Source organism: Nelumbo nucifera, chromosome 2 (assembly GCF_055504915.1).
Source record: "Nelumbo nucifera cultivar China Antique chromosome 2, China Antique-T2T, whole genome shotgun sequence".
Taxonomy (NCBI): Eukaryota; Viridiplantae; Streptophyta; class Magnoliopsida; order Proteales; family Nelumbonaceae; genus Nelumbo; species Nelumbo nucifera.
In genome coordinates, this window is record NC_142650.1 from 9,733,965 (window position 1) to 9,760,554 (window position 26,590).

General features: G+C 37.6%; 1 protein-coding gene across 5 annotated transcripts in view; it reads right to left on the minus strand.

The window, feature by feature from the left end:
- Nucleotides 1–3,107: 3,107 nt before the first annotated feature.
- Nucleotides 3,108–26,590, minus strand: part of LOC104594912 (transducin family protein / WD-40 repeat family protein) — a 39,260-nt gene continuing 15,777 nt past the window's right edge. For 2 of the 5 annotated variants that reach the window (XM_010255461.3, XM_088896975.1), the window contains 18 exons: nt 21,824–21,899; nt 15,814–16,273; nt 12,865–13,200; nt 12,569–12,775; nt 12,319–12,417; nt 11,740–11,812; nt 11,364–11,494; nt 10,551–10,836; nt 10,218–10,456; nt 10,004–10,128; nt 9,707–9,824; nt 8,002–8,057; nt 7,799–7,892; nt 7,505–7,697; nt 7,357–7,428; nt 7,174–7,277; nt 7,032–7,094; nt 3,108–3,490 (listed from right to left, as the gene is read on the minus strand). In XM_010255461.3, coding sequence (XP_010253763.2) covers nt 3,383–3,490; nt 7,032–7,094; nt 7,174–7,277; nt 7,357–7,428; nt 7,505–7,697; nt 7,799–7,892; nt 8,002–8,057; nt 9,707–9,824; nt 10,004–10,128; nt 10,218–10,456; nt 10,551–10,836; nt 11,364–11,494; nt 11,740–11,812; nt 12,319–12,417; nt 12,569–12,775; nt 12,865–13,200; nt 15,814–16,273; nt 21,824–21,899 — 2,840 coding nt within the window. In that variant the 3' untranslated portion in view covers nt 3,108–3,382. The remainder of the gene's footprint in view (nt 3,491–7,031; nt 7,095–7,173; nt 7,278–7,356; nt 7,429–7,504; nt 7,698–7,798; nt 7,893–8,001; nt 8,058–9,706; nt 9,825–10,003; nt 10,129–10,217; nt 10,457–10,550; nt 10,837–11,363; nt 11,495–11,739; nt 11,813–12,318; nt 12,418–12,568; nt 12,776–12,864; nt 13,201–15,813; nt 16,274–21,823; nt 21,900–26,590) is intronic. The other 3 variants (XM_088896974.1, XM_010255463.3, XM_010255462.3) reach the window with 3 other exon arrangements.

The window sequence follows — 26,590 nt, forward strand, 5'->3', positions numbered from 1 at the left end:
GTTTCACAGCCCATGAACGGCCGTCGCATTCAGCTAATCCTTGCTCCTGCATCCTGCAGACCATGCCTCATATGCACATCTCAGTGCGCATTGGGAGCATCTCCCGTAATTGTCATGTGGAGATGTTTCCAGTGCACGGCTGTTAATTCCACACTGAGAGGTTGAATGATTGTGGGCCCCTTATGACTAATGTGGAGTGTTATTAATAATTGATTCCCAACCTGCTGAGCAGCTATATCGTTAGCATCAGCATGATCAGATAAATTTAAAATGCCCTATGGTCATGGATCTTAAAATGTCCCTTCCTTTGTGCTCATGCCTGGGCTTTGGCACTAAACAAATGGAATGGAAAAACAGGATTCATGTAGCCAATCCATATAATTGGTTTTGACACTAAACAAACAGAATGGAAAATCAAGATTCATGTGCATAGTTGGAATGACTTAGACGACGATGATGATTGGAATAGAGAATGCAGCAGAGTAAATATAAGAGAGTAATAGAAAAGTAGCTAGAAAAAGAGAGACAAAATATAAAGCAAAGGTATTTCACTAAATAGCTCGAACAAAGAGAGTACACAAAAGAAGAAAGCCAGGACAAATACAATGAGAAACCATTCACAAAGTTTGCCGGCTGAACATCCAAAGCATAACAAAACGCAAATAACCCCCCAAGAAGCGAAGAGAGTGAAACATCCCCGTAAGGCTACAACACCAGGATCCAAGAGATTATTATTACAATAACACCAGGATCTAAGCAACTTGTCACCTTAAGCAGCCTTTTTCCTAAATATTCTATCTATTGTTTTTCTCCTTCTACAAACACCTACCGTGCAAGTTTCGCTCTTTTCTTCAAAATTTGGATGTGCCAACAGGCTGCCATCTCCAGGAGCATCCTTGGAAAGCACCAACGTTGAGCTGCTTAACCACGAAAACCCAAATCCTGTAGCTCACCCAACGATGAAAAAATAGATGATCCACTGATCTGAGAGGCCATGAAAAATATCACAGTTCGCATGATCCACTGGTTTAACCTGCATAGATATGGAATCATTACTAACTTGACATACTTGAAAATCTCCTGTAACTATTTTCATGCTCTTGGCCAATGTGACCATGCTAGGAGTGTCTGGAAGCAGAGATGTTTTGAAAATAAAACATCAAACTACTCCCTTTGTGGTTTGGTACTGGACCAGATTTGCCTCCTAAAATTGATAATCTTTAGGAAATAAAGAGCTATATGTGAAACATTGCTTCAAAGTTCAAACGTGCAGGGAGAGAGAGTGACAACTTAGTGTCAGAGCTGACAAAATGTTCACTTCTTCTAAGTTCCAAATGTCACTTCTTAGAACATCTTGCCACTCATCTTCATCAATCTTAGATTGGAGAAAGCATGCAAATATGTTTTGCTGCCAAAGGTAACCCTTTTTTGCTTTTTCTGTTTTATTTTTGGGCTTCTTTGGAGTCTTCTACTGTAAAAGAATTTTCAACAATGAATGTGTGCTTCCTAAATGATGATCAACATTCCTCATTTGCGGCCAGTGGCAAATTACAAAACATATTGTGTTGGACTGTAATGTTTTAGCACTCTGAGTTTTTCGAGGTGTAAAGGCATCCCAACTACTGTTGCGGTTTCCATTCCAAACATCACCCAAACACAAGATTGATTTTTCCAGCACTGACAATTTTCAGAGTTGAGGGTCATTAACCCAATGGGTAATTAGTTAATGGTTTTGGAGGGTTGATAAATTGGCGGATAACCCGCCTCTAAAACCGGACTGGTTAGAACTCGTCAGGCAACTGGTTCTGTTTCACCTTAAAATCACTCCTGGGCTAAAAATCGTTGATTTGGCCAACAACCCACTTATTCAGGCGGTCGTGACATGTTGACCCAGACAATGATTTTGATTGTTTTTAATTTTAATTATTAGTTTTTAAAATTAGAATGAATCATCTGTTCAAATCAGATTACTGGACCGTTCAACCTGGGAATCAGTCCCCAAAATGATTCAATGTCCAGTCTGGTTTTTCAAATCTTGTTACATAGCCGAAACAATATACTTAGATGCATTAGGTTATCAGAAAATAAGATACAAGAGAAACAGAAAATTTTTCATAAAATTTGTTAACTTCCTCTCAACTTTCTGTTTCTTATTTTTTTCATCAAACCAAACATAGCCAAGGTTGCAAGGTATGGCAAATCAAAACAAAATAACCGTTACGTTGACTATCCAATCAGCAGTCGGATTTCCCTCTCTCCATGTATGCAAGTATTGGGATCTCCATAACTCCATTGATACCAAGTTGCCAACGGTGTTAATGTTATGTACTTATGCCGGGACATTCCTGAATTGTTCTTTTTCCATTCGCATCTCTACTGTGGTGCGAAATTGTTCTTTTTCAATGCAGATCTTCAAGTCACACTCAATCCATACTTTGATAATCGTTTTTTGTGCAATCAATTGATGATTTTTTTAGAGAATAGGCTATTCATTGAAAACATTTTTCAATTATTAAAAAGACAACTATTTAGTATTTAGACCTCATTCGCATTTCGATAAGTTATTTATCTGAGTAAATGCACCTACCCAGGTATTCATTTCGCAGGAAAGATTTACCTGGGTAAATGCATTTACCTATGTTCTTTTATTTCCCATGTAAATAAGATAATGACCATTTTATCTATAAAAATCCATTATTACAAGGGACATTTTTGTTCATTTCAAGTGTTGACAACTTTCCCCCAAGGTGAGAAATTTATTTACCCACCTAAGAGATGGGCATCACTTACCAGAAAAATAAACTTTCCCTGGTCCCCACATAAATCTGAAAAGAGAACATAGGATTTTTTATCAATAAGAATCAAAATCCCATTGACCAACTTCCCCCCCCCCCCCCCCCTCAAAATCCAGAAAAAGAGCACCCCCTTAAAGAACTTGGAATCATCATCATCATCATAACATCTTTGAATCGTTAGCATTCTTCCCTACCAAATCAATTTGGTTTCCTTCAATCACGATAATTTTAATGAGTAAATTCAACCACGATTTTTAACCAAAACAACTTCGGAGACCTCCTGGGTTTAGAATATGATTATACCTTCAAGTCTTCAACAACCTGTAAACCAATAAAGGTTACCCAAACCCTTCCAATTAACATGTATATACGTGATTTTACACAGATTTGCCAGGGTACAATCTTCAAATATGCCAATCGAATAATAAATACTCACCACAGCCAATTACATAATTTACATTTTCAAGGTCAAACAGCAATGCATATGATCACACTATTGAAAGCTTTACATATTGTATCAGAACAACAGACATAGTTAACCAGAGCATTTCTTTTAGCATTTGTGATTTGTAAATGCTGGCTTCTTATCATATGAACCACCTCTTCCGACTTTCCATTGTCTTGGCAAGCTCATTTGCCATTTCTGCAAAGCTTTGGGCCCCACTTTGTAGCTCTTCAGTGTTTCTGCTTATCCTCTGGTAGAAATGGCAAGAAAACTATATTAGAGGACATTAAATGCCGACTATTTCACTGAAAACTTACCAGCATGCAAGCTCATAGTGTACCAAGATACAAATAGGCCAGCCTTAAACTGGAAAATATGTTAAAACTAAAATACTCGGCCTATCCATTGTAATAGAAGACATGATGGTGTGTACAACTGTGCTGCAAATGGATCTGTTCAAATTGGATGTCTAGATCCGAATTTGATTCATTATCCATTGGATTTAGATATTGGATACCATACGTTAAAAATTATTAGAATATTATGTGCAATATATAAAATAAACAAAAATAAATTTGATACTGTATATCAGAAATAAAAAAAAAAACTTAGGCCCTGTTTGGTTCGCAGGAATAGGGGTCTGGAATCGGAATCGGAATGGGCTATTCCGATTCCAACTGTTTGGTTGGGCGGAATCAGAATTCCATTCCCATTCCTGCTGGAATGGCATTCCCCCATTTGAGGGAATGGCCATTCCCTGCCCCCTCCCTTGGGAATGAAATCTCATTCCTGCTGGTTTTAATTTCTATTCCCATTCCTGTCTGAACCAAACAAACTATGGGAATGGACCGATTCTGATTCCGGAGGATTTCCATTCTGATTCCGACTGCAAACCAAACGGACCCTTAAAAATAACTTTAATGAGATTCCAACCCAGTATAATCCCACAGCTTTTTAGTAAGCATACAACGTTCAAACCAAATTTACCAATAAATATTAATTTTATGTAGATATCAGAACTTAAATGTTCAAATATTATCAGTTTGGATTGGATCATAACAGATTGAATTAGATTAAATCCATATTTGGTCCAATTAAATGAATTGACTTTGAATTGCCATAATTGGATTGGGTTTCTGGACAAATGGATAGCATTTGCACTCCTAGTCAAGAAGTCAGGATTCCTGGAGGTCTAGTATACTTTGGTGCAAACAGAGGAAACTGGATCCTTAGTTATTGGTATTTCTGCTGCTAACTTCCACAAACTTTTATACAATAAAAAAACCTATTAATATTATTAGACTAATTTAAAAACATTATTAACAGAAAAAAGACAATATAATGGCCTTTATACTGGAAACTATGATAACTAATGTCTATTATCTTGTGGTTTCACCATATAATGCAGTAGTCCCAATGTTGGTTCCAGTTATCTGGGATCATTGTGGTTTCCCCATCCCCACTGGATACCCAGCCTCCCCAACCCGATCGGGTCAGGGATGAGACTGCTCTGGCAGGGGGACAGGGAATAATTGAGATACATGATCAGGGACTGGGACGAGGATGGGGATATTTTTAAAATATCATTTATATTTTAAAATTTGAAAATAGTTCTGTATAATTACAATAATGCCACTACATATATTGGACAAATTTCAATTTCTATGTTGTCTTGGTGGTTAATGATGTTTGTTAAGTGCTAAATCAATTTAGATTAATGAATTTTTTCCAAGTAAATCATTTTCCCAAAGCCATCTTTTTAAATAAAAAAAAAAGAATTTGGGACTCTGTAGAAGTAAAGAAGAGGGGGAGGGGAGGGGGGTTTGGGAATACGGAGGAGAATGGTTGAAAAAAATCAAGCTTTGTTGGGGAAATGGCTATGGCAATGGCCACTGGAAAGCGAGAGGTCTTGGCATGAAGTGGTGGAAAGCATTCATGAGAGTTCGGAAAGTGGGTGGGATGCTGGTGTCTCAAGGCAGGTTAGCTTGGCAGCACCTTGGAAGGCCATTAACAACACCCTTCCCCATTTTCTCAGGTTCGTCGGGTATGAAGTGTGCTCTGGTAATGCTGTCCGGTTTTGGGAAGATATTTGGATCAGAAACACCCCTCTAAAGGACCTTTTCCCTTTGTTATTTTCTGTTTCATTGTATAAAAAAGAGGTGGTCTCAAAATTTATCTCATCTTCGAGAACACCTAATGGCTCCTACTTGGGATTTCGGTTTTCATAGGGGATTAAGGGATGAGGAAATTGACTCCCTCTCTGACTTGCTTTGTTTTCTTAATCAGGTTTGCTTAGATCCCTCCAAGCCAGACAAAGGGTGTGGACCCCTAAACCCAAAGGGACCTTTACTTGTGCTTCTTACTTCAAATCCATTTCTCAATCCTCTGTCCAACAACCTTTTCCCTCAAGAAATTTGGTGCAGGCCAGTTCCTCCAAAGATTATGGATTTTTGTTGGGAAGTGTATTATGGGAAAGTAAACACTCTAGATAACCTACTAAAGTGAAGACCTTTCCTTTGTATTTCTCCCAACTGGTGTACCCTCGGTAGAGCTCATGGGGAGGATTGTTTTCATCTACTAAATACTAATATCTTGTCCATTCTTTGCAGACTTGTGGGCTTGACTACTCTCGGTGTTTGGGGGTAATTGGAGCTTGCCAGCAGAATTCCGCATCATCTTTAAACGGGCTACTTTCCCTTGGCCAACAAAAAGAGAGAGAATTATGTGGAGATGTGCTCGAGCCGCATTGATTTGGGCTCAGCTGTGATTTATGTAATTTATTACTGGTTTACTTGTGAGCTATTGGGAGAGGCTGCAGCTCGTGCCTCTCCATGGGATGTTGTGTGAAATTACAATTCTAAATCAGTTTCTGAATTAATAAAATTTCTATCGTTCATCAAAAAAAAAAATGGGGGATTTGGGTCCCTGATGGGAAACCCGACTCCATTGGGAATCAGGGATTTCATTTTTCTCCTCAATTGGGATCAGAAACATGGATGGGGAATTACTTAGAAATTGGGGATGGGAAATATGGTCCTTGCCCCGTTGCCATTCCTAGTGGTCACTCTCAGACTCAGGCCTGTGTTTTCACGCTTGCCAGCCTGATGTTTTAGCATTACACCAAGTTATTGGTTGTAACTATCACTGAAAAGAATTTATCAAAAAAACACTATCACTGAAAAGAAAAACAATGAGGTAACTGCTAAAAAGATCATTGTGAAGTGTTAAGGGATAGATTTCTGTGTCTTAAACAAATACTGTACGAACCATTTCATCATTCAGAACCAAGTAGATGGCTCATCAATCAGATATCTAATTGATGGTAGAATAAGAGAGGTGAATTTTACAATCTGCATCTAGTGGGTAGTTATTATTATCAGATATTTAACATCCTGTTGGACTGTCAAGAAGAGTTGCCTGCAAGATTAGGATATTTCTATTGTGTGCTTTTGGGACCAAAATCCATTGACTAGGTCGTTCATATAGACGGGACACCCGACCAACTTGCAAATGGAGATGAGTTATCAAGCACAACATTCCACAGGTAATAAGATCTAGTCAGATGTTTCTGGTGTTCCCAGGAGCAAAAAAATAGTTATTATTAATATCATCATCATTATTTTGGTTCATGGAACACCAAACATTGCCTGTTAAGCATTCCCTGGGTGTCCTCTTCAACAAGCATGCCATTTAATTAATTAATTCACTGATATGTAGTCTACTGTCTAGCAATTCTGTCTATCACTATTTAAAAGATAGATTATAAAACATTCAGCAATAGGATACCCTACCTCAAGTTTTTCCTGGCGTTCTGCAAGCTTCTGTCTTGCTTGTGTTGCTACTTTGGAGACATCCTGGAACAGGTTACTGTGCCAATCAGCAAAATCCATACAAATATGATTTGTGTAAATAAAACTTTTTATCTGAAATTACCCCTGTCTTTCTATATGTTGCAATGATTTCTTCAGGTGTTTTTAGTCTTGGCTTTATATCAACTGTTGCACCTTCGAACAGTTTCTCCCTCTCTGTCTCTTTCTCTGCAGTATCGAATGAGGACTATTATGACCATTAAGAAATTTGAACACATTTAAAAGAAGTTTGAAATGTTTGATGTACCTTTTCTGTCATTTCTGCCTTTATGAGATGAAGTGGATGCAACAGGTATTGGTTCATCAATTTCAATATCATCTGTACCAAGAGAAAAAATATAGGATGAGTAAGAAACGGATTGGGAAACAAAGTTAAGATGGGGATAGTAGAAAACCTATGCTGAGCTCCACTTCTTGATGATCTTCAGTGGTTGTGAATGGTTCCGAAAATGGAAGCCTTGAAAACATGGTTTCTAGATTCGCAGTAATGTTATAACTAGCAAGGTTTTCATTAAAATCTTCAGTATTTGCCGTTTTTCCTCCTTTAAAGCCCTTGATGATACCACCCAGAATACTAGGGGCAGTAATCTACAATAGAAATAATTTTCTTATTATTATTAGCAGAAATAGGAATAAAAACAGAAGCAAAATACTGGAATTTTCACAAACATGCATGCATTTAAGGGAACCTGCTTTTTCTTCTGATTTGAGGAGAAGCCAATGGCAGCATTGGCAGCAGCTGCAAGAGTTTTATCATGAAGGCAAGGCAAAGACTCTGGAATCCTAAAAGAATCAACATGTACTAGTTAAATTAGTATCACTTTACAATGATTTTGAAACTGCAAGTATATCATGGTTTGATGCCTAAACAACATAGAATAAATAAAGGCACCTGAAGCCATTTTCAGATGCCAGGAAAGAGATGAAAGCAAGTTCGCACCCATTTGCCTACAAAATTCCTTGAACACAAAGTTAGATATCATGACATGAAGCTCTATTTTCCAAATCAAGGGAGTTATAACAAATTGTCATTCATGCATAGATTATGTGCTTAATTCTGAATATCAAGTATGTACTGATATTAGATCACAGTTCTAAGTTCTAACATGATTGCCAAAGAAACTTGAAGAATAGTGGTAACGGAATTAGAAAGACATCATTGAACTTCTTTGTAACAAAAATTAAGAAAATGACAATGGCCTCAAAAACCCATGGACAAGTTGATGGATGATAGTTATGAACCATTGTTTTAGAAAGCATACAAAATTTACACTTTAAAGCTTGCCTGAGTCAAGGCTCAAGAAAAAGGCCTAGAGGCTCCACCTTAAGAGTAGGGCTGTTCATGGGTCGGGCTGGATCGGTTTAGTAGTGTTTTTTCAACCAACCCGACCTGGTCGGGTTACCTATAGACCAAACCAAAACCGACCTGGTCGGTTTGAGTCGGTTTGGGTTTCAACCAACTCCAAGCTTGCACAATGCACATGAAGTCAAAGTGCTAATATTATATATAATATTTCAGAATATATTTTCTGGAAATATATATTTAAAACCAAAACATATATACAAATATATCGAAATATATATTTTCTAATTTCTGGAAATATATATCTGATATATTTCAGAAAATATATTTTTTCAGATATATATTTATTATTTAAAACTAAAATATCTATATTTAACAGATATTTTTTCACATAACTTGGTTCGGTTCGGTATGTGAAAACCGAAACCGAACCAAATTATTGGTTTGTTCATCTTTGCAACCCGAAATCGACCGGTAGTGAAGAAAAACCGGCCAACTCGGGTTGGGTCGGGCCAGGTTGGTCAGTTTGGATTTATTTGTTAACAGCCCTACTTAAGACACAACCCTCACACATTGAGATGCCTTGTTTTGGTATATGTGAATGTGCATATGTGTGTGTCTGTATGCTTATACTATGTTTTTAGCATATCTAAATTCATTTTGTATTATTATTTTAACATTTAGGGCTTAATAATTATGAAATGTTTTATAAGGAAGTAATGGCTTTCCAAAAAGTTCCTAATATTCTTAAGTTGTATATGCGATCATTTATTATATGTTTTTCCTACAGAAACACAATCCATTTATACATATTAATGTAGTTCTTAAAAAAGTAATAATGCCTTGAGGCTTATGCCTCGCTTAATGCCTCAGCAATTTTAACTTCTGGGCCCAGAAGTTAAAATGTAAATAGAGTCAAAATATATTTCCTGGTTAACGATGTATAGACAATGTAGAGTCTTTCAATCTTCCTTGGTGCGTAAAGTAAATAAAAGCCAGCTTCATGTAAACTGGAAAAGAAAAGCCAGCTTCTTGTGAGCATTTTCTGTAATCAGATCTTAATATAATTCTTTACCAGTAGTTAAATGCTTTTCTTATCTTGGATTTCAGAAAGGAATTTTGTTTGCTCAAAACATGAACTAAATCCCCATTCAATGCTTTTAATTTCTTATACAAGAGAGTAATGTTAGATATCGAACAATTTTGAAAGTCAAGGCAGTAGCTAGACAATGACATAATAAAGATAAATATTTCAGCTAACTGTGACAAACAAGAAAGCATGAAAGGTATCAACCAGTGTAATGTTCCCATCACATGAAGAACTCATCATTTTGTCCATGTTTGTCTTGAAGCTCCACCTAAGGATTAACATTAAAGAGGTCACAGTCACGACTTCCAAATCTGGCAAGGACCTGTCCATTGGCAGAACACAACTTGAGATGAACCTATTTCCTAATTACTAACAAGAAGTAATAGAACTAAAATTGCAAATTGTGTCATCAAAACAACTTAAGCCATTGTATCACAAGTCTTATTAAATGTTACCACTGCAAGCTAAGCAAGAAAAAGAAATGCATCATTAGCACTTTACCTTATTTCAATGACTCCGGTCTGATAGACTATAATGAGCCCACACACTTTCTCATCTTTCATGAAAGTTGTACTCCAGCAAATGGGTTTTACAAGATTCACTTTTCGAATGGAATCATTATCCCCCTACATAGAAGCATATTATCATAACTTGAAAAGGAAATACAATAACGTCAAAGATAAATGACCAATAAAACGAAATGACAAATATGCACCTGAACCACAGATTTAATAGTGTAGAGGCACAATGAATCCTCACAACAGAGTAAAAGAAGTGAATCCAATAATCTTTCCCCAAAAAATGTAGATCCAATAGTGGCATGAAGTTCAGCTTCTTCTTGTTTGATTTCCGTTGCAGTATTTTCTTGCACAGGCTCATCCTGACAAAAAGTGCCTTGGGATAACCTTTTTGGGTGGCTATCATGGGAAACTTCAGGGACTAATGTGCTGTCCTCTGGGTGGATCTCAAATATGTATGAATCAGAAACAGAATATAGACATAAAGCATCTGATTACTTTGTAGTTTGTAGAAGAAAATTTTTACTTGCCTATGACATACATGGAAATTGCAGTTGAACCCTTCTTTAGGTGCATTGATTGAGAATTGATCATTTTACCAGTGGCACTGTCAACAACCACAATGTGTGCATCCCTTGTTAAAATGAAAATCACTCCTTTGGTCTCATTTTGATTTTGTGATACTGAGTGTTTTGGGCTGCTTATTATGCTAGGGATTTGTGAAAATAATGCCATAGAAATGATTGCAGAACTTGAGGCAGATATGCAGTCTGTGAGGAACAGAATTGATAATGAATCCATACTGAGCAGTGCAACCTGAAATGAGAACAGTGAATGAGCAAAGCCTTGTCAATATTTAAGAGTCTGGGTTTCTAATTTTGAAAATGCAGGTTTCTTGTCCTACTCCACAATTTTGGCACATGGATATTGAGGTAACAAAAAAAGGGGCAACTCTTTCCCACAATGCCCTCTTTATGTGGAAAGTCTTAGCCAAATAGCCCTTTTCCATGTGGCAAAAACGTCAGTTATTTTACCATAATTTATCATAAAAGCTTCAACAAATTAATGATTATTTGCTGAGCATAGGGAAATATGCTGAGGTATGAGGCTGATGTGGAAAAGGAAGCTATGGCCACTCCAATGTGTCCCTTCATCTGACGGGACAGTTTGGACCTGCTACCTCAACCCCATGTTGTAGAAAATCTTAGCAACTACAGGATTTGAAACCTCTCATAGACTATCAATGATTTTTTTCCTTTGTATAATTTAGACACATTTCCTAGTGACTTGGAAAAAGAACGGATGAAATATATAAAGCCAACCATTAAACAGATAATACCAACCCGACCACATTCATATCCGATGGCAAGTTTGCTTCCAGATTTTTCGTACTGTAGGGTTTGTATAGGAGAATTTAGCACAGAAAATGCTGCCACACATTGAAGCCCTTTCTCTTGATATGTAATATGAACTACTGTGTGACAGATAAGCAGTGTTACGAGATCATAAAAACAACATAGTATATGACTAAAACACAGACAGAATAAGCTAGATGTACTAGTGTCGCACATGAAGTCAATTATGATGTTAACCAAGTAGTATGTATTCTCTGTACCAGAATGGTCAAAGAGTTAAAAAAAGATACTTCAACAGCTTCTAATAAAAATAAGGAAATCCTGGAAGTATGATACTATATATATATGACTACTAAAGAAGTACCTTCATTATTAGTTTCAGTAATAAAGTGAAAACTTGTCTCACTGGAACTCCCACTGGGCTTATAGATGCGAACCTAATATAAGCCAAAAATGACATCAGACACTGGAGAAAGAAATATAACCGTTAATATTAGCATAAGATTCAACTCAAGGTCAAAAGAAATAGCCAGTAAAAGTTGGGCTGCAAACAGATTGAATCAAATTGGATATTGCCTAGATCCAAATTTGATTCATTAATATTCAGATTCAAGTCAAATCTTATCTGTTGGGTTTAGTTTGGATTTGGATTAAACAGATATTGAATACCACTAATAAATTAATTTAAAAATGATAAAAATATTATACATTATTAATAAAATGGACCAAAAATCACTTTGATATTGTTTAACATGAATGAAACTAATTGAAAAAAAAACTTTTATAAGACTTAAACTTATGACTCTTTAGTAAACATACAATCGGATTGGGGTGGATCCATGTTCAATCAAATGATAAATAGATCAAATCAGGATCATCTTAATCAGATCAAATTTGATTTCCAAACACCATTTGCAACCCAAAAAAAAGGAACTGTTCTGACCAGGCCGCACTCATTGCCAATAGAGAAACTTGCAGTGAGGGAGCAAAAATCCAAAGCCGTCACTGAAGTTCTTGCACCAGTCACTTTGATCCCTTGCACCTGCCAATCATTTTATATATGACATTGATATCAAATACCACTTGTTCCAATTAGTAGTTAGTATGTGGTTGATGAACATTATTCGAAGTAAAAAACAGGGAATAATCAAAAGAAAATTGATTCCATGAATTGTTTGTAATAGAACTCTGACCTCGCCTTCTATAACATATAAAAGTGACAGGACTGGATATGTGGCATCCCATATTCTAACAGATCCATCCTGATAACCTGCTACATATACTCTCTCAACCTCTTTATCTTCACTAAATGATAACGGACTATGAGTACCACCACTCACAGGCCACTTGGTACCCACAGTTACAGGAGCTGTTGCTCTAGCTTTCATAACTGAGGCCATCTACATGCAAAATAAATAAATAAGAAGGCCAGAAGAAAGCAAAGAATTGAAACCAAGTTTTTGATTCTAGTGTGATAGGAATGCAATACCTCTAAGAGAGCCTTTGATGAATTCCCACCTCTAGGTAATAAACTGAGCTTTGCCACAGTCATGCATGGATCAACAGTAGGTACTGCCACAGGAAATTGTATTGCAGGAATAGGTGTCTTTTTGTCCTTCTGAGATGTTGAAGACAAGCTAGAATCATCATATACATGCAATTGTCCAGGGTTTGTCAACACAAAAAGAGCAGCAGTATGATTATTCTCTCTTGCCCCAGCATGCGGTATTAATATCATGTCAGCAAAAGAGCCATTAAGTGTAAGATCCAGACGAGCAACACATTTTACAGTCTCTATCCCGGATGACCATTCAAGACTTAATATCTGCAACAGATAAAAGAATATGTCCATTCACCATTGCACCTTTCCATGATTTGATGATAAAATAACATCAAACCAAAAAAAAAAAAAAACAGTAAATAATTTCTTGTCCACTCTTTGCATTGCAAGGTCCCCGGTAAAACAATGTAAAATATATATATATATATATATATATATATATATATATATATATATATTGAGAAAAGAAAAGTATTTATTATATTATATAATATAAAGTTACAAACTTTACAGATATACATCCACCCAAGTACATTGAGATTCTCTACATGGTATCTCAATAAAAAAGTAAGGGTTAATTACTAAAATACCCTGTAGTTTCCGAAACTACTTAAATATGTCTTGTTAGATGGTCCCACTCGACACAAATAGGCCCTCCATTAGTGAAACATTTAGAGCTGTTTACATGTGATATCATGTGCCTATTACATTTTATCATAATTCCAGTTTTACCCCTCCATGGTCAAAGATATTCTTCCTCTGACCCATACCTCAGAACATCACTGATTACCCCTCCTCTCTTTTTTTTTTTTGATCAATGAGATAATATTTTATTAGAGTTAGAACAGAAAATTACAACAGGGTGAGTGTTGTTTTCCAAATTACAGTTTACAGTTCAGCCCAAAACAATTGGGGCCTCTTAGCCCCTTGTTTAGCTAGAGTATCTTCCATCCCATTTGCTGTTCTTCTCATCCATTTGAAAGTAACATTCAACTCCCTTACAATGCTCACAATCTCCCTAAAAGTATGCCTATAGATCCATGGGATTTGGGTGCTACATCTTGTCCAAGCAATGACCACTTGAGATTCCCCTTCCACTTCCAAATTAAGGAACCCAAAGTACCTACCAAATCTTAATCCCCGCAGGAGTCCAATTAGCTCTGCAGTCAGTGCGTCCCCATTTTCTAGAGGCCCTGAATACAAAGCTAACACCTTTCCTCCTGAATCTCTGAAGACACCTCCTATCCCAACTACATTTTGGTTACCAAGGAAACTCCAAACGAAATTCAGCTTCACAAAATTTGTTTCTGGGGGTCTCCACTCCATAAAAAACTTTTCTTTTCCTTGGGCTGATACAGCCACTTCCTTCCAAGTTCTGAGGATGTCATTCAAAGAGAAGACTTCGAAGTCTTCCAGAGTTTTTACCAAGTGAGCAGTTTTTAACTTTATTGTTTCAAAAATTTCCATCTCTGATCAGCTTTTTTCATTGAAAATTCTTCCATTTCTCTCTTCCCAAATAGTCCAAACCAAGGCAGCCCCCGCTGTTTTCCATAATAATCTTCCTCTTTGTTTTGGTTGACTCATGAAAGCTAGGGCCAAAAAGGCCCACCACCTCCTGTGGGGGATTCCACCTGCACCCAAGAAGAGAACAAAGATGCTCCAAAATGCAAAGCACAAAAGGGCAGAATAGAAAGATATGGGAAACAGTTTCACCATTGCATTTACATAGGCTGCACACATGAGGGGAAAGGCACTTATTTGGCCTTCCTTTCTGCATCATATCACAAGTGTTTATCTTTCCAAGGAAGACTTCCCAACAAAAAGTCTGAATCTTAGGAGGGATTGGCTTACTCCAAATTTCTTTCACCGGGAACATTGCCCGAAAGGTAGCTAGCTGAGTTAAGAAGTTAAAGAAGGAAGCACAAGTAAAAAGACCATTGGGGGAGATCGACCATACCCTGGTATCCTCAACAATTTGATCCAAAAAAACCAAGTCATGTCTGGCCAAAAGAGAGATGAGAGACTCACATTCCGAATCCCTAAGACCGCTTCTGAACCCAAAGTCCCAATTTAAACCCGAAGTTGAAAAGCTCACAAACTTAGAAATAGGTTCAGATTTGTAATTGGAAAGTGCATAGAGCAACGGAAATTGGATTAATGGATGTTTACCTATCCAAAGATCCTCCCTAAGCAAGACTCTTTGGCCATTTCCCACATCATACCGAATGATCTAAGACCATTTGGTGAATTGGGAACAAGTTAGTAGGCCTAAAGAGAAGGGTGAGCTTGGGCTAGGAGACTTGGTCCAAAAGAACTTAGCTCTCCTAAGAAAGTGGTTATGGAGGTTTCCCCTAGAAAGCGATAGGCTCTGGCACAAGGTCATTGCTAGCATACATGGTATTTCAGACAATGGCTGGGACTCAAAGGTCGCACTTTCCACAAATTCAACATCTCCTTGGAAAGCAATTTATGAGGTCTGTCCTTTCTTCCTTGGAAAGCAATTTGGCTTAAGATGAAATGTGCCACATGTTGAGAGGAATAAATAGGCCTTTGGGAATACTTGATTTATATCTCCAAAAGCAAAGATAGGTGCATACTTATATGCTAAATGTCCACTTTGTCATTTTGAAAAGATAAGAAGCATTGCAACAGCAGTTGCTGTAAAACTTTCAGTTTGAAATTTCTTTACTCAATCTACAAAGTGGTTACATGAATAATTGTTCTAACCTTCATGTAATAAAGATGTATAGGGAAATGGTGTCAGCTTAAATATATCAAGAAATAGAAGAATAGTTAAAAATTCATGTTGAATGAATGGACATGTATATATAGATTACTAAAATTCACAATTCGAATATTAAAGAGCTAACAACGCACTGTCAGTACTTCTTCAGACCCTATTTCATCACCACCATAAATGAAAAGATGGCCTGCATTATCATGTAACCCACTCCTTGGAGACCACTGCAAGACAATAACAGGGAGTCTTCTCTTGCTTGAACATAACTGTAGCTTAACAACATTATTTGATGATGTTCCAGCTTGTGGACTTTTGGCAGAAGAAGCACTTGATGTGTTCCATAACATAATATCTCCATCTACATATCCCACAGCAAGAACAGACCCATTAGTAGATGCCCAACAATGAGAGCTTATCTCTTTTTCCTCTTGTTCATGGTTAGATGTATCATCTGTAAATTCATTATCTGCTCCAGTTGGAAAATTAACAACTCCCTCATCCTTTAATTGGAGATCCTCATAACCTCTAACAAGAACAACACGATTTTCACAAACATCCCAGAGAATAAGCAGCCCATGTTCATATGCAATAAGCACCCTGCAGATGAACAATAGCTTTTAAAATACATTTTTAATAGGAGAGGTAAAAGGAAGCATTTGAAATAGCTGCCATCAGTTTCAAGAATGACCACTTTCCATTGTTCATTTCCCCTCCTGAAACATTTTAAATTTATGAATACCTTAACTAGCATTCCCAAAAAAAGAATACTTTAACTAGCACCATGGCCCCATATTTCAATATTTTATATGACTACAAAGAAAAATGAATATGTGTCGCATCATAAAAAAGAATGCAGCTATTTATAACCAAACTCTCATATAAAATAAAAGGCAAAATAAATTGGAATAATATCTGAACCACATCTCTGATAGCAGTTTTGTTTATTTTCCTTGTATTCTTTGTAGATATGGTAATTTGTAATGAAATGAGAAATTTTACATTTTTTTTATCAATAACGGAATTTCATTAGAAATATTTAAAAAGTACAAAATAGGGAGAGGCAAACTTTCTTAACTTTCCACAGACAAAAAAGCTATACAATTGAGCCAAAAACAAAGTACCAAAAATGTTTTCTACAACTTGACAATATGGCTAATATTTCATAATTCCTACAATATTAATATACAGAGCTTTCAAATTTCCAAGATGTTTCCCTTTTGTTGTTTTATTAATAACTGGTTAGGAAAACTTTATTAAATGATCAAAACATAAAGATGATTACTTTCAAGTGGCAGACACTTTCACCAAAAGGGGTTTTTTAAGCCTTGTCTTGATTATGTTTTGGGGGTTAAAAGACCTTGAAGGCCTAGACAGAGAAACTGTTTTAATCATGGGATATGAATGCATTGGAAACTGTTGATAATACTGCATAGGGTCCTCTTTTCGGGTTGAGTTGCAATTTTTTTTTGGTTTAAGGTTGAACTTGATACAGGCTTTAGGATATGAAAGGGTGGAGATAGAAGGTAAACTGCAGGTTGTGATTGGCTGGATGAGGGATGGAGTGGACTTTTGGATGGACTTGGTTTCTTTGCCATCAATTTAGAGAGGCAAGAGATCTAGAAACAACAGAGAATTTTTTTTTTTATTCTGAATACAGAGATCTGATAATGAGCAAGCATATTCTCCAGCTAGAAGTGATGTGGGATGAATTGAATTATTATGGGGCCTATCCATTTCACGTAATATGAGAACTCACAATATTGTTCATGTGACAAAGATCTTTTCAAGGCTAAAACTCAGCTTGGCAGGGGCAGGCCCTACAAAAATACATACATATATATACAAAAACTCAGCTTGGCAGAGATCTGATAATGAGCAAGCATATTCTCCAGCTAGAAGTGTGGGGATGAATTGGATTATTATGGGGCCTATCCATTTCACGTAATATGAGAACTCACAATATTGTTCATGTGACAAAGATCTTTTCAAGGCTAAAACTCAGCTTGGCAGGGGCAGGCCCTACAAAAATACATATATATATATATATATATATATATATATATATATAAATGGTGTACAGAAGGAAAAGAGCGAGAGGCAATAGGACAATGGTACTGATCATAGGGGGTAACGGTGCAAGCTCAGTCACCGGCCCCCCTTTCATTGAAGGAACAACAGGAAAACAAGGTGAATGGTGTCGACTCTCAATCTGGTGTGATACGGATACTGCAGGATAATGGTGTTGTTGATAAATCCAGGTGAGGTAACTATCCAAAAAATGGTTGATAGAGATGTCACAATTAGGAAAAGATTGGGTCTGTTTTTCTGGGGTGGTGAGGAATTTGCTAGGAGGGATTTTGAAGAATTTGAAAGAAAAAAAAGAGGAAGATAAAATGAAGAACAAAGCACCTCCGAAAGGGAGCAAGGATTGGGACAAGGAATACTCAAACCAAGAGGATGTGCTCACAGATAAAGATTGATGTGGGCAACTGGAAGGGCTCTTGCTTTTGTTTAGAGATGGGTGGTGGTCCTTCTTTTAATGGGGATTTGTATTGGGTCTATCCTTTGATCATTATGCAGAGTTTTTGCGTAATTTTTCATGTTTGTAAGGTGTGGTATTCTTAGGTAGGGCTGCAATTAAGTCAAGCCGAACTGAACTTTGGCATGTCTTGGCTCAGCTCGACTAAATTACTACTAGGTTCGAGTTCGAGCTCAAGTTCAACTCGAACTATATTTTTCAGTTTGAGCTCGATTCGATTAAATATTCAATGAGCTCAAGTTCAGCTTGAAAGCTCGAAAATAAATATATTTATATATTTTATATGTATGATATTTTTTATAATATATAGTATATTCTTATATTATATAGGGTTGCAATAGCCATAGGTTGCCCTACTGCTAGGTGGCCCTTGAAATATCTAGGTTTGCCATTAGGAGCCATTCCACGGGAAGGAAGTTTTTGGAACCCAATTCTTGAAAGATGTGCCAAGAAACTGTCAGTGTGGAAGAGGAATTATGTGTCTCTAGGGGGTTGTATTACTTTAATAAAGTCTACCTTAGCAAACCTTCCAGTTTTCTTCCGCTCAGTATTCAAGATGCCAAAAAGGAAGGTAGTGAAATTAGAGAAGATCATGAGGGACTTCTTGTGGGAGCCTAGTGAAGGAAGGAAAGATCACCTGGCGAGATAGGATTAGTCTGTAGAAGTAAGAAGCAAGGGGGTTTGGGGTTAGGCAATATTGGGAAGAAGAATGAAGCTTTGTTAGGTAAATGGTTATGGAGATGGCCATTAGAGAGAGGGAGGTTGTGGCATAGGGTGGTGGGAAGTATTCATGGTTATGCAAGAAATGGTTGGGATACTGGAGGGTCTCGGCAAGCTACACTAAACTCTTTGTGGAAGGCTATTCATGGTATCCTTCCCCAATTTCTCAGCCTTATCACGTATGACCTTTGTACTGGTGATAAGATTATCTTTTGGGAAGACACTTGGATTGGCATGTCTGCCCTTAAGGACCTTTATCCATCTTTGTATTCCCTCTCCCTTTTTAAAAGCAACCCATTCAAACCTTTGTTGCTGTCTCCCAGTCCTCAGGCTTTAGTTGGAATTTGGGTTTCAGAACATATCTAAGAGACTCTGAACTTGATCAGGCTGCTTTGTTGCTAAAAACCCTAGACTCTTGTTTTTTTTGACCTTTCTAAACCTGATGCTAGAGTTTGGACTCCGAATTCTTTGGGTCTTTTTTCTTGTGCCTCTTTTTTCACTCAGTTGTGCTCAGTCCCTAACCCTCAGCCTTTCTTTTGGAAGGAAGTCTGGTCTAAACTCATTCCCCCCAAGGTTGGAGCCCTTTGTTGGGAAATCTATCTTGGGAAATTAAACACTTTAGATACCTTGCAAAAGAAAAGGTACAACCTTTGCATCTCCCCAAACTGGTGTGTCCTTTGCAAAGCAAATGGAGAGAGTTGTTTCCATCTTCTAATTTCATGCTCTTTTGTTGTAAATCTTTGGGAAAAAAAATTTTGGTCATTTTGGGCGTGTGTGGAATATGCCACTGCAAACCAGGGGGCTTTTCGACCCTACAACTTTTAGGTGGCCTAAGAGAAGAGGTAGATTGTTATGGAGATGTGTAAGAGCTGCTTTAGTATGGACAGTATGGGAAGAAAGAAATAACAGGATTTTTAATGATGATTCAAGGGATGTAGCTACTGTTTGGGAATGTCTGTTAATAAGGGCTATTAACTGGACAAAAACTTGGGAGTTATTCTAACTTTTCTCCTTTGATGACATATGGAGAAATTGGGAATCTGTGGCAAACTCCTCTTCAGCTAAGGACAAGCCTGTAGTTGACTGGAAACCCCCAAAAGAAGGCTTCATAAAGCTCAATTTTGACGGCAGCAGCCTTGGCAATCCTGGACCTTCTGGTATTGGGGGTGTGTTTAGGAATGAAGAGGGGCAGATTGTTGCCTTATACTTTGGCCCAAATGGTGTAGGGGATGCGGTTAGTGCAGAGATGCAAGCGGCTATACAGGGTGCACAAATTGCTAAAGAGTTGAACTTTGGGAGATTGATTGATGAAGGTGACTCTAAAGTGGTAACTGGGTGGCTAAAAGAACCAGAGACAACAGCTTCGTCTTTTAGGCTGTGTTTGGCTTGAAGGAAAAAGTAGGGAAAGGAAGGGAAAGGTAGGGAAACTTTTACAAACTTTGTATAGGTTTCCCTACCTTTCCCTTCCTTTTCCCTACCTTTTCCTTCAAACCAAACATAGCCTCAGGGGAGTGATAAGGAGATTTAAGTGCCTTACTTCTAATCTCACTGTGAGAGTTCAGTGGGAGAGGAGGTCGGCAAATGGGCTGGCAGACTTGCTAGCTAAGCAAGGGGTGAACAGGGATCACTTGTTCTGGGCTCAATTGTAATTTTATTTTGATTTTCTTTAAGTTTCCCTACCTTTCCCTTCCTTTTCCCTACCTTTTCCTTCAAACCAAACATAGCCTCAGGGGAGTGATAAGGAGATTTAAGTGCCTTACTTCTAATCTCACTGTGAGAGTTCAGTGGGAGAGGAGGTCGGCAAATGGGCTGGCAGACTTGCTAGCTAAGCAAGGGGTGAACAGGGATCACTTGTTCTGGGCTCAATTGTAATTTTATTTTGATTTTCTTTGTTTTGGAAGGCAGCAACTCGTGCCTTCTAGGAGAACTCTGGATTGTATCCACTTGTCAGTTTACTTTATTTTCATCCTAATAAAATTATTCATGATTCATAAAAAAAATATTATATAGAATATAAAATATATTTTATGATATTATTTATAATATAGTATATATGATATTTTTTATAATATATAATATATATTTTTATGTATGTATGTGTTAATCGAGCCAAGCTCGCGAGCTTTCGAGCCAAACTTTTTATTGGTCGAGCTCGAGCTCGAATAACTAATCGAGCATTCGAGCTTACCCCAAGGTTCGAACTCGAATTGAACCTAATCGAATTCGAGCCCGAACTGTTCAATTAGAGCTCGATTTGATTGCAGCCCTATCTTAGGCCTTTTTTGGGTTTCCTAGAGCTGTTTCTTGCTTTTGGTGATTTCTTATCACCTTCTGCTATATTTTCTCTTTTATTTTAACGAATTTCCCTTTTATCCTTCAAAAAAAATCTTTGTATTGCTAGGGCATGTGAAGTTGATCTTGCAGCCACTGGGTTTTCTTTGTTATTTGTCCAATGTTTGTCTTTTGCTGTTATGTCTATACCTTCTTATTTTTTCTTTATTCTAATGAAATTCTCTTCATCTTGTTACCAATGAACTAAAAAATCAATGAGCAGATATCTGTAAACTCTCTTTATCTGGTTATTTGTCCAATGTTTCTCTTTATCTTGTTCCAGCTTCCAACACCATATATCTGTAAACTCTCTTTTTTATTTTAATAGTTTTTGTTACCTTCTAAAAAATTATAGATGCCAAGGTGGAAAAGATTATATAACTCCTATTTAACAATAGAAATTGCTTTAAGTTTCCCTTGTTAGGTAGAATCACAAACTACCAATATTTGGTTCAATGTACAACTCACAATTAGTAGTATAATGACCATAAAACTTACATAATTGAGTTAACATTCAAAACCAGAAATATACAATTTAAGCATTTCTTGTATCTTGCCTGTTCCCAGACGTACAAGGTTGGGGAAGTAGTCCAACAATGGTTTGATGGTCAGGTAATGATATCCCAGCTGCTTCTGTGAAATAGGATAAAGCAGTATTAGATATTGAATAAACAAACTAGAGCTACAAGTATATTCTAAAATTGGATATGGAATGTTGACTGGATGATGACAAAAAAAAAAAGCTAACCTCATGGACCTCTACAGACAAAAACTGGATAAATTAGATCAAGAAAATAAAAACTGGAGAACAAGATATCACATATGGTGAAACAATCTTCATTCACAGAGTTTTAAGAAGCCAAAGGATATTGTACAGCACCATTTTTATTAAAAGGAGATAAAGATTACAAAGCACCCTGTTCAGGAGCAACAGACCCGAACTATTACCTTTTTTCAAAAAAAAAATATTGTAAAGCACCTTTTTCACACAATATTTTCTATTACATTTGATCTTTAGTTTGAGGCACAAATACTCAACAATCAGAGATTAAGTCAAGCATGTTTCTACCTAATATGCTTGGCTAACAAGAAAGTTGGAATAATAAGAGCAAATAATGCCAAGCATTCAATTGCCATGAACATCTTAAGCCACAGGAATATTAAAACAAAAAGAAAAGGCATTTTAGATGGAAGCCTTGACCAGTGATTTAAAAGGCGCACCTAGGTGCACAGGCGACGCACATTTCGGGGTATGCGCCTCGCCCAGGTCGTAGACGCACCCCTTTCAAAAGACGCATGCCTGGTACACCTAGGCGTGCACCTGATGTGCCTTGCGCCTCAGCCCAGGCATGCACCTTTTTAAAATTTTGCACTTTTTGCCTTTTCTTGAGTCTAACGGCTGGGCCGGGGGCTGAGGGGCTCCGCCCCCAAACCCCCGACCATGCCCCTCGAGGAAACTTCGAGAACCCCCTATTTGCTAATGTTGTTCATTCATTCATTCCAATAAATATCTTCTTAAAAGGCAATTAAAGTTATAAAATCATTATTTTTCATGTGAGAAATAAGAATTTCAAACCCTAACATAGACTTGTTCGGGCTTGCCTCGAGGGCCGTGGTACAAAGGCAACTCATAGAAAAAAAAAGAGATTGTGGGTTTTACATGTTTGCTTGAAAATGCTTTATATGTTTGCTTTTTTTTTTTAATTTTCATTTGAATACGCTTTACATGTTGTGTTTATGTATTTTAAATTTAGATAATTGGTCTTTTAAAACATTTTTTTAAAATTTATGTTTATATCTTTTATTAACATTATGTTTAATATTTTTTGAATTTTTAAAATTTTTGGCATTTTTTTGAATTTTCTGGCTTTATTTTTGATTTTTTAGCTTTTTTTTTGTAGTTTTGCGCCTTTCTTAAAAAGGCACACGCTTCGCCTTGCGCCTCAGGCGCAAATTGGCCCTTGCGCCTTTTTTGTGCCTTGCACTTTTAAAATACTGGCCTTGGAGAAAAAGCCTAACAAGGCTGAGTTTGAATGCATATGAAGCTCTGAGACCTCAAATCAGGACTCAGGAATTTGCACTTCAAGAACATGCCATGTAGAAGATAGGAAAAGTTCAAGAAAAATCACCAAATTATGTTTATGCTCGCTTGACTCTTATCAACTAGGATTAATGTTAGTTAATCCTATCTGGCTCAATAGAGTAAAAGTGCACAATAAAAAACATATGAAATTTCACTGATCAAAAAATAAAATAAAAAAACATATGAAATGATTATTATATTTTATTGTTATTTATTTACTAGAAAAGGGTGTGGTTACATGAGAGGATATTTGTTCTGCAGGTGAAGCCATAAGATAAATATTGCACATTGATTGATCACACATGATGGTAAGAAAGGTATGATTTCAAAATTTCAGCTTCAGAACTCAGAAGCTTGATGGAAACCGGGGAAATTCAGCTTGCTCTATAATAGAGCAAATTCCAGGGCATCTGTCTTTAAAGCACTAGCTAGATCATAAAGACGATGGAACATATGTTGGAGATAATGAAAGCTGAAGAAAAGCCTTATTAGAGTGATAGTTGACTAATAAATTATTTTTGGCGCAGCTATCCAGAATTTTAACAAAGGATAATCTATTGAGGAGAAGACCAACCCTAGAAAACACCAACTGTGTGTGTTGTCAGAGGAGGATGCGATCAGTGAATCAACTGCTACTTCACTGTGATTTCTCTTATAGTATATGGATGAGACTGCTAGGCTTGTTTGCAGTAAAGGGATTCTTTCCATCTGTCTGAACCACACCTCTGAAAATTGACAATAAGTCTGATTTGGTAAGAGGTGGCTCATGCAGAGAATATTTACATGTATTTCAGATGGCTCATTAGGACTAAAATACCCTCCTTATTTAATATTACAGAGACTCTTGAAAGCAGAATAGTAGATTTGCTGTTTTCAGATATCATATCTGTAAAAAGAGCTTTTCTGCTATTCAGATATCAGACTTCAGTTTTATTGAATGCCACTCAAGTCAGGAAGAGATTGTAGCTAAGAGGATGGTAGGGATTATTCATTCATGACTGACAAAATATAAACTTTTTATGTTTATTGAAAAGTAGGATGGTAGGGTTGCCTTTGGGAAGGAATCCAAGAAATGAGACTTTTCTTTTGATCGGTAAATATGTATTTTATTAAAATTCAGATTATAAGCAGCTTATACAACTTGATGATGGGACTGTTGATCCCCTTTAATCACTCTATTCACCCCTCATTACGGTGTAGCCCAAAATAATTGCTGTCTCAATGCCCCCTGTTTTGCTAATCCATCAGCTAGCCCATTTGCACTTCTTCAGACCCATTTAAATTCAGCCTCAACCTCCTTTGCAATCTTCTCCACTTCCCTGATCACATGTTTAAACATCCATGGGGTGTGGCTGCTATTTGTTGCCCATGAAATTACTACTTTTGAGTCCCCTTCCACTTCAACATGTCTGCATCCTAGTTGTTTGGCTAGCTTTAACCCTTGTAGTAATGCCAATAGTTCAGCCTTCAGCGAGTTTCCGTTGCCAATCGGTCCTGAGAACATACCCAATATCCTCCTGTCAGAGTTTCTTAATACTCCTATTCCTGAGATGCCTGGATTTCCATAGGAGCACCTATCAAAATTCAGCTTTACTTTATTGCCTTCTGGTGGTTTCCACTCCAGCTTTACTTTATCTCTTACTCTCGAAGATCGTGCTACTTCGGACCATGTTCTTAGAATGTCTGCAACTGAAAAGATTTGAAAGCAGTCCAAGGGTTTTACCCAATGGGCTACTTTCACCTTGATACTATCAATCACTTCCTCTATTGTTCTACTTTTTTCCAAGAAAATTCTCTTGTTCCTCTCTTCCCATGTTACTCAGCAAATTGCTACCATTGTTGCTTTCCACATTACCATCCCTCTTTTCTTTCGCTGTCTCAAGAAATCATGGTTGAAGAGTCCTGCGACATCTTGAGGGGGAACCCACCTGCAGCCAAAGAGAGTACAAAAGAATTCCCAAATTCGATGCACAAAAAAACAGGATATCATTAAATGAGAAAGGGTCTCACCACTTTCCTTACACAGTGAACACACACGAGGAGAAAGGCAAATACATGGCCTTCTTTTCTGCAGCATATCACAAGTGTTTACTTTACCAAGGAATATTTCCCAGCAGAAAGCTTGGATCTTCGGGGGAATAGGCTTGCACCAAATTTCTTTCACAAGGAAAATCCCACCTAGAGGGTTGGGGGAAGCAAGTACTTTGAAGAAAGAGGAGCAAGAAAAGAGGCCGTCTGGAGAGCCTACCCAGATTCTAGAGTCTTCCAACGAAGGGTCCAAGTGGATTTGCCCCAAGAGGTCCAGCAATCGGATTAAGGATTCACACTCATTTTCCCTTGGTCCCCTTCTAAAGCCCAAATTCCAGTTCACACCGGTTGGACACGGTGACCCCAACCTGGATATAGCTTCCCCCTTAGGCTCTGTTTGGTTTGTGGGAAGATTTGGGTGGGATGGGAAAAGATGGGATGGGATGGGAAAGTGTATAAGGGGACCGAAATGGCATTGTTCACCTTCCTCTTTCGTTCGAAACGAACAGAGGCGACGGCTACCCCCTTCATCTCCTTCCCTCAAACTATCAACGGTCGGCACCGGCGTGACCCGCGCATCCCCGTTGCCGGCCTCGAACACAATGCGCACCGCCCTAGTACTTGAAGCCCGATTGGCAGTCCTGTTCGCACTTATAAACAAGGCTCCATGTTTGCTGCTTTGATAACAGAATCGACTATTGGAAATAGAGACACAGATAGAAGAAGTTGCTTTCAACGTCAACTTGCCGAAGAAGATGCATATGGGACTCTCAGCGTCGACTTCTTCTATCCGAACGGGGAAGTTGCTTTGGATTTTGGCCGTTGCGAGGGATTTTTTCCGTTGTGTCATTCCCCTACGCTAGCGGTGGCATTGGTGTCGGACACCTGCGCTGGTGCCGTTGAACAGGGTTGTGTTGCCAGATTTCTCTATTAATGCGCATGGGACCTTTGGCATGGTCGTTTCACGGGAGGGAGATGGAAACTCAAGTTTTCTCACCGGGGTCGCACTGTTTTGGTGCAACCCCAAATCCGCAATTTTGGGATCTCGCATCCCACTTTTTTCTCATCCCATCCCCTCTTTCCCTCAAAACAAATATGAGAAAAGGGAATATTTTTGGAATATTCCCTTTTTCTCATCCCCATCCCACAAACCAAATGGAACTTTAAGGTTAGATAGCGCAAAGAGATCAGGGAATTGGTCTATTAGTGGGGT